This window comes from Poecilia reticulata, linkage group LG11 (assembly GCF_000633615.1).
Source record: "Poecilia reticulata strain Guanapo linkage group LG11, Guppy_female_1.0+MT, whole genome shotgun sequence".
Taxonomy (NCBI): domain Eukaryota; kingdom Metazoa; phylum Chordata; class Actinopteri; order Cyprinodontiformes; family Poeciliidae; genus Poecilia; species Poecilia reticulata.
In genome coordinates this window covers 26,328,448-26,341,159 of record NC_024341.1, presented here as the reverse complement: position 1 = coordinate 26,341,159, position 12,712 = coordinate 26,328,448, and the positions used below count along the sequence as shown (strand labels likewise).

At 41.5% G+C, this 12,712-nt stretch overlaps 1 protein-coding gene across 1 annotated transcript in view; it reads left to right on the top strand.

The window, feature by feature from the left end:
• The window catches only part of erf (Ets2 repressor factor), a 44,363-nt gene that overhangs the window by 27,130 nt on the left and 4,521 nt on the right, over positions 1 to 12,712 (top strand). Inside the window, exons 2-4 of the mRNA XM_008422863.2 lie at positions 1,718 to 1,952; positions 9,341 to 9,453; positions 12,263 to 12,702. Of these exons, the coding sequence (XP_008421085.1) occupies positions 1,718 to 1,952; positions 9,341 to 9,453; positions 12,263 to 12,702 (788 nt within the window). The remainder of the gene's footprint in view (positions 1 to 1,717; positions 1,953 to 9,340; positions 9,454 to 12,262; positions 12,703 to 12,712) is intronic.

Genomic DNA, 12,712 nt, shown 5'->3' with positions numbered 1-12,712 from the left:
TTGGCTGGCTTTGAAGGCAATTGTTTGCACTGGATTTTATTTTGGTGGCAACATATGAATACATACCCCACTTTTCAAAGTTTAGTTTTTAATTGAAAGCTGCACTTCTTTATGTCGGACTAAAACAGTTCATTTTATTTTAAGAAGAGCTAGAGAAAAGTAAATATTCCTAAAACGTGTGTTAAACAGTCCAGACTTCCTGTAAAGTACAGAGTTAGAAGCTCACGTCTGTTTTTCGTCTGTTTTTTTTTTTTTTTTTTTTGTGGTTCTTCTTCACTGTTACTGTGAGCTTTTAATAAAGTTCCTCCTATCAAACGCAGAAAGCAGTAAAGGATAAAAGGAGTAAAAAATACAGTTGCATCATATGGCGTGTTCGGGTAATGACCGCATACATTGAGGCGTGCCGTCGTTGCATCATCCTGCTGTGATCAATAGGACGCAGAACGGCGGCGGCGGCGTCCGTGACCATGTACGCCGCCGCCGCTGCGCACATACAAGGGGCTTTAAAGTGTGGGAAACAAATTGTAATCTTGGTATTTAGACGAGCGAGATTTTTTACAGCAGTTGCATAAACACACACACAGAAAGAGAGAGAGAGAGAGAGAATTAAGCTTTGTTATATTGTGCCCATATGTTTCCCAGCCTGAGTTTTCTCAGCCTGATTGCCAAGGCACATCTGGTCCTAATAAGGTGTGTGTGTGTGCGCGCGTGTGTGTATGTGTGTATGCATGTGTGTGTGTGTGTGTGTCACTACGCCTCCGCTCTCCAGCCTTTCAGTCTGGCCTTCTGCACAAGTAGTGTTGAGTCTTTTACTGCGCTTGCAGCATAAAGCCCATACTTTTAACCTTTGCATAATAGTGTGTGGCTCGCAGAGTGTGTCCTGATAGTAGTTATCAGGCCGTATCTCATATTTAGTCTGCTCGTGTTTCAAGGCCTGATAATCTCTTAAAACAGTGTTGATTTTCCAGCTTTGATGCCGATAGGGGCAGTGGTTTGATATATCGGCCGTCTGTGGGAACGGATTCAACCGGAGTGATCGTCAGCTGCAGCTTGAGGCGACAATGATTGGGTTTTACATTTTGCTGGTTTTCTAAGAAAGAAATTACAGATGACAGAAAAGTGGCTTTTCAATCGTTCCTTCTGTTTTATGCAGTTGGGTATCAGGGCCAGTTCACTTAATTAACAAGAATATAGGCACAATATTAGCAGAAAAATTCACAGGAAAAAAATTACAAGAAAAAAGTTTGACATGACCAGCTCAGTTTGTGGTTCTTTCTTCGAAATGGTCTGTTTTACAAAATAGTTTCAAAGTCCTGATAATGATTTGATGTTATGTGATAAGAGGAAGTATTTATACTCAGAATTATTTTTGAAACTTGTAGAACTTCACAATATGCTCAACATTCCTCATTTTAATTTTATGTTCTCATAAAATTACCACTTTATTCTCCTTTTCATCGTCATTGTTGACCTGAATTCAAAATAAACAGAAACTGTAAAACATGCTTGACTAACAAGATGGCCGCCATGGGTGTGCTGACATCACTCTACCATGGAAACCAAACAACATTGATGGGGAGGGAATCCAGATTTTCCAAAAATAAAAACTTCAAAAACCCAAAACTGGATTCATCGTCCAGCCCTGCAGCTGAACATGAAGTGTTTTCTGTGGTGAAACATTACTAAGATGTTTTTTTTTTCTGTGTTTTTCCGGCAGGGTTTGCCTTCCCGGAGTGGGCCTACAAGCCGGAGTCGAGCCCAGGCTCCAGGCAGATCCAGCTGTGGCACTTCATCCTGGAGCTGCTGAGGAAGCAGGAGTACAACGACGTGATCGCCTGGCAGGGCGACTACGGCGAGTTCGTCATCAAGGACCCGGACGAGGTGGCCCGCCTGTGGGGGGCCCGGAAGTGCAAACCGCAGATGAACTATGACAAGCTGAGTCGGGCTCTGAGGTGAAGCTTTCTGCCTTTTCTTCTTTAACCCACCAGAACTCGGGTTGGTTCAGAAGTTCAGACTCAATTTTACTCTGCAGGCGTGTTTAGGTAGTTTTCTCTCCTGTCCAGTAAGGTTTTAATTATTATTTTTTTAATTGAAGGTGGCCTCTTATGTGTCCCCTCCCCGCAATTCAACATTTACAATTTTACGTGAAAATGACTGTAATTAGATGTCCAATTTTACAACCGTACATCTTTGAAAAGCAGGAGTGGAGCCTCCTGCATAGTCAGCAAGAATTCAGAAAGTGGTTTCTGGATGGTAAGTCAACAACTAAACACTTGTCCTTTCTAGCAGCCATAAAACCTGCTGAGCAAATGTCCTGCAGCTCTGCTTGGGTTGCTAGGTAACGGGCTGGGGTTGCTAGGTAACGGGCTGGGGTTGCTAGGTAACGGGCTGGGGTTGCTAGGTAACGGGCTGGGGTTGCTAGGTAACGGGCTGGGGTTGCTAGGTAACGGGCTGGGGTTGCTAGGTAACGGGCTGGGGTTGCTAGGTAAAGGCACAATGCCACTAAACAATTGGGACATTTTTGAAACAGCTCATTTTCCAGACACCAAAAAAAAAAAACATCCATTTACTGCCAAAAAAACAGGCTGTTTATTTTTAGTGTTTATGTTGTTTTAAGAAGCAGTTGAGACCCAAATGGAAGTATAAAAATGTGGAAAATGTGACTTTTGCGTGACGTAAAAGAAACGAATGCTTCAAATGAGCTTAAAATGCGGCTAAGTCAGTGTTTAGACAAGCCTGCTTTGAGATGGACACCTTCTCATAGATCCTCCCTCAGCACACCTGTCCTTCATGCAGAAATCAGATCCTGATCTTTATTTCAAGATCTATATTTCAGTATTAGTCTTCAAACTGTAGAAAATGAGAAGAAATGCAAATGTTTCCGTGAAGGTGAAGAAGCTTCAGCCTGGGATTTGGCTGAAGTGTTTTCCAGATCGAGATAAGACTTCATCTAAATCTGTTCTGCCATCCAGGCATCATCCCTTCATCCTTCCATCCTTCTCTTTATCTATCCATCCACATGTCCATCCATCCATTTCATCCATCAGTCATTCATTGATTCTTCTATCCTTCCATCAATCTGTCCATCCATTAGTTCTCATATCTATGAATCAGATGATCCATCCATCCATCCATCCATCCATCCATCCATCCATCCATCCATCCATCCATCCATCCATCCATCCATCAGCTTCCCCATAACTCCTTGCGTGTATCTGTCAGTCTATCTCTATCCATCCATCCATCTATCCCTTTGTCCATTTATCTCTCCATTCATCCGATTATCAGTCTATCCCTTCATCTTTCTCTTTTTATCCTTTCATTATTCACCCTCACTCTTCCTCTGTGGTCTCTTTTACATTTGTGTCTGTAGAAACATCTTCCATTGGTTTATGCTTCACTTTTATTGTTAAAAATTGACTAAAAGGACAGAAAACTCCAGAAATTGGCGTAAATAAAAGGATGAAACTTTGACCTGAAAACTGCAGGCGCTCTGGGAAAGAGAGGGATGGTTTTCAGGTTTGTTCTCCATCTTTTCCCGTCATGTTTATAAGTTGTGTTGGGTCGTCGTTGTGGCTGTTTGTGTTGTGTAATTAAAAGGAGCCGTCGTGTTTTGAAGCAGCCTCTGCTCTCCGCGCCGAAGCTCCAGGGTGACGGCCAATTTAGAAACACACACCTTCACCCACTGCGGAGCACATGTGGGATGCTGCTGGGTTTTATTTAGCCACCAGTATGTTCTCATCCTTATTTACACACAGTCACGCAGACATGCCCACACACACACACACACACACACACACTCTTAACACCCTGCTCCGTGTCAGTCCTCCTCCAGCCCATCTGTCCTGTCTGCTTATGAACTTTCTTCTTGCAAGAAAATTGTATTTTATGCCATTTAAATATTTATAAACAACATAATCTATCATGCCTGTGATTCTAAATTTAAAGCAATTCATGATTTAGCATCAAAAATTTAACTATCTGGACTGATCTGAAACCACGCGATGCATGAAAGAAGAGCAGAGATGTTCAGGTTTCAGGTACTTCCATGAAACCTGGTGGGGCGTTTTTACGTACAGCACAGATATAGAAACAAAGCTTCACCTTAATGGATAGTTTGAATTTAAGCAAACATGTCTGGCATCTATTAACACAAATGCGCCATAAATTGCTAGATAATCTGTTTGACTCAAACAAGATGCAGGCTGTTTTAAGGTGCAGGAAGAAGTGGAATGTTTCAGTTTTGGATGGGATCTGCATATATTCGACCTGCTGATTGCTGGTCGCTGGGAAAATTGGCCACTTACAATAAATTCCTAATTAATTGGTGCTTTTGAGCACCGATTGCAGGACATTAAGGTGGTATTTAGTGTCAGTGCTTGTATTTGGAAGGTCAGTCTGTCCTAGACTCTTCAGAACGTCTAAAGTTTTATCAGCACGTAAACAGTCGGTTTTAAAGATGAATTCTTACTTTCTCTCTGGTCTGAGCGTTTCACATCAACGACGAGCTGGAACCGAACTCTGCGTGTTTCTTTCTTGTGGTTCCTGGAGCTTTTATACGAACCGCAGGCCGTTAATTGATTCTGACGTCGTTTGAAGAAACTTCCTTTAATCTTTGATGCTTCTCTGCGTCTTTTGAAGTGAGCTAGCAGTGGTGCACACGTGTGCTTTCATTCATGCATGTACGGTATGCACGTGTTGCTATGTTACTGCATTTTATGGATGAAATATGACTCCTCTGTCTGTTTTAAACAAAGATATTTGATGAGAAGAGGCGTGTGTCGATGCATTTTAAACACGCCGTGCTTCCTCCTGGTGTTTGCTTCTTTCACAGCTCTGCTCCGGTTTGCACCTTTGCTGAAACCTCGATGTTTACTGTTTGGAAAGGATTCACCACATGTCCTCCATGTGCTCTGCTTAGATTCACCACATCCCAGCTGGAATATTTACTTCATCCAGAAGTTTACAAATCTTTCTGATTTTGTTAACAACTACCTACTACCTGTCGACCACCTGTTAGGAGTGCAATCTGTGCAAGTAGGTAGGAGTGCACAGATTGCAATCTTCGGCCTGATCACCGTTGTATAAAAAGACTCACAATTCACATTATGGTCAATACCATTAGTTGACAATAACTGATTCATCACAATTAATTGGACTCATCATTTCAGCCCTCAATGTTTTAACATTGCTGAACATCTCAAACTAAACATTTCACTACATTCAAGCCATTTTTCTGATGAAGACTTGAACTTTCTAAAGAGAATTTCTTAAAAAATGTTGTTTTTTCATCAAATAGTCTCTTTTTGAGTCTCCATTCCCTAGTTAACTATTAAGTGTTTACTAAATTAACTGACATTTATTTCAATTTATGTCAGCAATAGTTTTTAGGTTTTTCTAGATAAAAGAAAAAAAAACCAATATAGTCACAGAGGAGTACATTTCAAACTCAGTACAAAAAACTCTAGATTTTAAGATTAATCTGTCAAAATGTTGAAAATTTGCATTAAAAAACCCCCAAAAAACTTAAAAGCGTCAATTTACAATATTAACTCCAAGATCTTCTCTAAGATTATAAAGTCAGACATTTGTGCTTTGAATCGTCTAGGAAGATAGATCCACACCTGTAACCATCAGGATTCATATCGTCTATGATTATTGATCAGTACTAATGAAGGCGGCCTGCCTGCTGTACCCACCTGTTTGTTCCTGAGTGATTAAATGACCTCAGCTCTTCATCATCTGATTACTTCCCCTGCTCACAGCTCCAGCCGGTTTTGTCCGTTTGCCGCTTTGTGCGGCCGCTCTCCATGTGAGAGTGTGGGAGTTCATCACAGCCGTTTCTTTCAGAACAGGCCCTTCACTCTTTGAGTCACCGAGGGGCTCGACGAACTCCTGCTTTCTCCCTCCTTTGTGCAAAACTCCCGTGACGAATATCGTGTCCACGCTGGATTCAGCCCGAGCAGAATGACTCATATCCCCACCATTGTGTGATTTCTGTAACCGTCGCTCCTAATGTGACCGATCACCTCAAGTTGTGTTGTTTCTTCGTGTTTACCTTCAGTTTCCTGAAGATTAATTATCTCTCTTCCTGTCCTAGAATGAATATTTGTTACGCATGTGTCCGTAAACAATAGTATTGATCTTTATGGATGGATGGATGTGTAAAAATGAATTGATTGGTACACAGGGTGCAGCTATACAAGCTTTTATAATCTCTTTCAGCCTGCACTGCAAAAAAAGAAAGTCGTACCAAGTATTGTTTGTTTAGTTTCTATTGCAAATATCTTAGTTCACTTGAAATAAGACAAAACTAACATGCAGGTAACTTTTCAGCAAAATATAGGAACTTGTTTTCAGTAAATAATTTTTGAATATTGATTATAATTTAGGGCTGCAACCCTAATCGATTGGTCTATTGGTTATTCTGACGATTAAATCTTTTAAAATTGCCACATTCTGCATTTTTCAGTGATTTGTAGCAAAAATGCAAATGCAGCTAAAAATACTGTCTACTAATTTGTTTCTTTTTGGGATTAATATTTGAATTGGCATCATGGGAGATATTTTTCCAGGCAAAGTGGGAAAAAAGGCATTTGAGGAGTTCTGGGTTGAACAGATTCACATATTTTTCATATTAAATGCAAAATGTAATATTTTATATGTTGTTTCTTCAGCAAAAAGCCATTTTTCGAGTCTGTTAACGATTAATCGCTTACTAAATTAGTTGCCAATTTATTTCAATAATTGATTAATCACAATTAATTCAGTCCTAATAAAAAGCATTAGTTCCACAGCAGATGAACTAATGCAGTGGAGTAGCATTTTTTTAATCAATAAGGAATTATTGACCTGAAACAAGCCCCTTTATCTTGCTGAAATGTTAGTTGCGAATTAGTTTCATCTTATTTCAAGTTTAATAAAACATTTGCACGAGAAAATGCTTGGTAAGATTTTGTGTTTTTGCAGTGTGAACCAGACATCCATCCTTAAATCCATGTGCAGATTCACCCACCGGGCTCCTCTGCGCTTCATGTAACTGGAAATGATGCGCATTACATTTCCCAGAATGAAGTGGCCGGTCCCTGCTGAATGAGGCTCTACGATTTACTTGTTTTTGTGTAAAGAAGTATGAATGTGGCTGTTGGTGAGTCACACTGAGCCATTTTCTTGTCTTTTGGAGGAGCTGTCAGCAGCTGCCTATTCACTCTTTGCATCACTCTGTGTGCTGACGATGACTAATGCACTCCTACTAATGGAGCCGCCTGGATAAGACTAAATCTGAATGGATGTCTCACCTCCTTCAGGCCCACAGTGAGGCTTTGAATTGAAGCGTTGTGTTCGGTCGGGAAGCGGCCTGTTTATGGAGGTTTACATCACTCTTTCCATCAAGAACTCCCCTCCTTTAGCAGCATTTTGTTTCTTTAAGCTGTATTGATCAGTCTCACTGGGCACCATTGTATCTTTACCCATTTTGTTTGGTGTGTTTGCTCTTTTCTGCACCAAACAGGCTTTTCCTGGCTTATTTCTTTGAGAGCTGACCCACCTTGATGGTCTGTGGGGTTTTATTCTAAGGATTGTAGCATAAAAGAGAAAAGAAATGTTCTGCAGTTTCGTTGATGGAGGCCGTAGTTTTGAATACAACGGAAGGAAGGAAGGAATTACCTATTTATGCATTGAAAAACCTTTTATGTTGTTTTGTAAGTCTGTGCTTTCATGCACATGGAGAAAAGCAAAGTGTCTAGCCTTTAATCAGGGGTCCACAACCTTTACGATCCAAAGAGCCACTTTTACCCTCAATTCAGATTTATAAATTGCTCACAAACACAAATATCACATGACAACTTGTCATTTTTAGCAAATTTCTAATTAGGACGCCAACATATTATTTCCATTTTTAGGTTTTAAGTAGTGGTGGGACTCTTAAAATTATTTAGTTGATTGCAGGATCTATGTGGAAAATTCACTTTTTGCTTGTTTTTATACTTCTATCCTGGTCTTTACTGCTTCTAGAAACCATTCAAGCGCTAAAAACAACCACATGTAACCATTTTCTACCAATAAGTTGAGGGTTTTTGGTGTCTGAAAACAAGCCGTTTCAAAAACCCATTGATTAAGTCCAGTTGCTAGGTAACTGGGTACAGCCCAGTTACCTAGCAACCCAAGCAGAGCTCCACCCACTCCACTATTTGGAGACGAGCCCGATTGGTCAGCTGGTTTTACTGCTTAACATTCAGAAACCTCTGCTGCATCCTTGATGGTTCAGCATCAAGATGTGCGGTTTTACAGCCATTTGCAGCCATTTTCAAGGGTCGAAAGGGAAAGTTTAAACGTTGACCTTGGGGGCGTGGCCAGCAACAACTTATTTGCATAAAAGTGACAGAGCCCTAGAACGGTTTTTGAACGGCTCTTCAGTTCAAAAGCAGCAGAACTGAGGAGCTGAAATCTCACTGTATGAGAATGTTTGTGTTTTTATAACCCACAAACCTCTTTAATAATATTTGTCACAATATGTTAATAAAAATGTTAAAATTTTTACAGTGGACCCCAAGTATTCATGGGTGTTGGAGACCAACAGCTGCTGACACAGCAAAACCTATTAAAAAACAATTAGAGCTGCTTATTTTAATAATTCAAACACTCAACATGCATAAATACACATATTAGAAACCATCATAGCATTATTGCATAAACTTTAAAATACTATTATTTTAAAGTATTTAAATAATAGTGCAGCATCAAAATACATTAAGAATCTGCTGGTGTTGTGCGAACCTTCCAGACATCTCAGGTTCTGGTTCTGGTTCTGCTCTGCATCCCCAGAACCAGAACCAAACATGGAGAAGCAGCACTCGGCTTTTATGAACCACAAATCTGGAACAAACTTCCAGAAAACTGTAAAACAGCTGAAACGCTGAGTTCCTTTAAATCTAGACTAAAAACTAGAGTTGAAACAATATAAATGAAACACTGACCAACATTTTTGTGTTTTTATGATGTGGAGCCGTTTGTTGCTGAAATGTGCTAGAAAAATATAATTTTGATTGATTATTTTGATATTGTAGAAGCTAATTAATTCAGACTCTTGGAGGTACAGCCAATCAGCTTCAAAGAAAATAAATAAAGCTCCTGGATTGGCTGCTTTACAAACACCAGGAAATGGTGTGTCGAGTAGCTTCAAAAGCTGCATTTAATTTCCAATATGTTCAATGTGTTGCTTAAGCTTGAAAGTCTCTAAGGTTTTTATTTCCACGTGATGAATTTAAACTGCAGCTAACTTCAGTAAATCTGGCTCCACAGTGCATAACCTGCATGTTCCTGTCCTCCTCTCTCTGCACAGATACTACTATAACAAGCGGATCCTCCACAAGACCAAAGGGAAGAGGTTCACCTACAAGTTCAACTTCAACAAACTGGTGCTCGTCAATTACCCCTTCATCGACATGGGCTCTGGTAGGTACACATTCGCAGCAACGTGAAAACTGCTGGCCGCTCGGTGTTGAAGCGCGCTGAGGTGATTTACGCAGCGAGGAGGGGAGGTTTTACGCCTCCTTCTGGGGAAGGTTCTGTTGGTTTGTGTCGGATTTTAATCTGAAGCATGAAAAACGAGATCCAGCTGTTGGACCTTCTACTCATCAAGAGCTTTCAGTCTTTATAGATAATTCAGTTTCATTTTAATCTTTTGAGCTTTCTTGGTTTTTATGCACGTTTTTATTATTTTATATTCCAACATCATCTGCTTTTATTGGGGAAATGGATGCAAAGGATTCAGACTATTTAAGGTTGCAGATGACACAAAAATAAGATTATTTCTTCTTTTTGATATAGTTTCTATCCCTATTTTTGAAAACGGCATAACTTTTATTATTTTATGCATATTTTAAATAGTTTGGAACTTTTTGCATCATATAAAATCCAGTTAAGAACAAAAAGCTGCAGACTGGCTTTGTTGTTTTTAACTGCCTTTACATTGCATTTACTACACCCTTTACTGTACATTTATAGGCACCTCTGGCAAAGACACATAAAAGTCTTTAAAGCAAGTTTACTGCTGCAGTTTAAAAACAAAAACTGCAAGAAGAGTAGATGAGAGTAGAATGTGAAATACCCACAGTAGTTAGGAATAATTGATGCCTCTTTTAATTTATATTTAAGCCACTCAGAGTTTTTTTACATCCATGCGTCCCATTTTCCCTTACATGGTAGCATTGGTGGTTTCTGATGTGGCTCATTGTCCAGGGCAGCGTATCACTGGGGGTGGCCCAGCTACAGATTTTATTTTGTTATTTATTTGTCTGCTGAATTGGAAGGAGGCACCTACAGATGTGTACAGAATAAGCAGAATAAATTACGGTAAAGATATATTTTACCATTTGTTATAAATCAAAACTGACTTTGAGCATCGCCATTACGCTCATCAAACATGAGCGTAAATGTTTTATACGAAAGAGAAATTCTTTCAAATGTGAAACTTTGGACAAACGGAGATCTATTTGGACAAATAGATCTCACTCTGTCGTCTTGCGGCAGGGGTCACCGACCTTTATTACTCTAATAGGTAGAGTTATAAAGACCTTTTTCGTTTTTTCCACTCGCTTTCTAATCAGGTTTTAGCTGAAATATTTTTGTTTCTGCTTCACTGTTACCACCAGGGGAAAGTTGTTGGTCCTTTCTGCTGTAATAGGAGGGAAAATGAGGAGCTAGATAAAAACTGTCTTACTTTTTAGTGGACTTTGAGCTTCATTTTGTCAAAACTGACTCAGATTTCAGTTTTTAAGTTTTATTTCTTGTTTCCAACAACCTTTAGAGGTAGCTGTTGAGCAGCTTTTTTCTCCACAGGCTCAGTTTGCCAGAAAAAAATCCCCCATAAAGATGTTGTTTCATTAGTGGGACAAATCAGAAACATGTTGATGGCGTGGAGGCGTATGTGCTGCTCTCTGACATTCGTCTTAATCTGCCCGGTAACCGACCGCGTGCGTCTCCAGACCCCAGCGCCACGTCTGCGCTTTTCCCCTCCTCCCTGGGGCGCAGCCGCTTTGGGTCCGGCCACCCAGCGTAAACACGGCCCATATGGAGCGCTGGAGACCGGGTGACATAAGCGAAGCACGAAACTTTAATTATAGCCTCTGTGTGATGTGGCCCACACACTGACATGTTGTGATACGATGGTTTCGTACGCGCTTGCAGCTTCTCCTCCACCCGTCATTCCTGACACACATGGCACAGATGTGTTTTTCTTTTTTTAAACGACAGGCGCTGGAAAAAAAAACCAAAAAAAACTGAGGAACCCAGCCCATGTTTGTAATGGCAGTCGGGTCGACTTTTCCAATATTTAATCCCGGCATGTGCTCAGATGCCAAGAATTTATTGCAGTGCCACAGGCTGAGAAGGGGGAGGCAGGAGGAGCTCATCAGGACTCGGCCTAAACTCTTGGTTCCTCTCGGCTTTTGAGGCTCATAGTCAGAGAAAATATAAGAATCCTCTTCCTCTCGTCTTGAATGTAAACAAATCAAAGGAGGGGATTGTAGATTTCAGAAGAAAGAAGGTTAAATTAAACCTTATTTCCATCATGGGAGAAGAAGTGGAGGTGGTTGAGGAGTATAAATACCTCAGTGTTCATCTGGACGACAGGCTGGAGACGCAGCAGAGAAGAAACAGAGCGACTGGAGGAAGCAAAGACCCGGCGAGGTTTGCAGCAAGATGCTGCAGACCTTCCACAAGTTTGTTGTTGAAAACGTCATCTCTTCTGCCACGGCATTGGAGGACGGGCCTAAAACGTCTCAAAAACCTGATAAAGAAGCTGCTCTGTTCTGGTTCTGGTTCTGTTCTGGGGACGACTGTGGAAATCGAACCTTATTTCTGGAGATGATGATGCAAAGGCAGATTCTTCATAAAATTAAGAAAACCATGGACAACCCTGACCATCCTCTCCATGGTCAGACGAGGAAGGAATCAGTCTGGTGCTTTGATTTTGTTTACTGAGATTTCATAATTAATTTTATTTGATTCATTTTGCTGTTTTATTTATTTTGGATATTTAAAATGTCTTAGAGTTCCAGTGTTAAATGTTCATTTGAATTTAAAGTTGATTGATCTCTGAGAATGGTAATAACCATTACTGTGAATATAATGGAAATGGTGATTATACCATTATTACCATTACAACAACATTATGATTTATCGCGATACGTTATAAGTTTATTGCTTATAAACGCCCACCGCTACAGAAAGTGAGTCTGAACTGTTCTCTTGTTCGTCTCAGGTCGAGTCCCTCAGAGCGCGCCCCCCGTCCCGACCGGAGGAACACATTTCCGCTTCCCGCCCTCCACCCCGTCGGAGGTTCTGTCCTCCAGCGAGGAGCTGCGCAGCCCCGGCGTGTTCAGCACCGTGGCGCGCCGCATGGCCCGCGGCTCCGTCAGCGACTGCAGCGACGGCACCTCCACCAACTCCGAGCTAGAGGAGGCAGCGGCGGCAGACGAGCGCGCCATCGGGCCCGACCGGGCCTTCCGGGGGCTCCTCGCCCCCCGCCTGCCTCACGAGTCCCTGTTCAGGTTCTACGGGGGTCACCCGACCCCAGCGGGGTTACCCAGGCCCGCGCACAGGGTCCACCCCGACCCTCTGTCCCCGTTCCCCGTGTCCCCGCTGCCCGGGCCCGGAGGGCTGCTGTCCCCCGCCCTGTCCATGACCCCCACCCCCCACCTGGCCTACACCC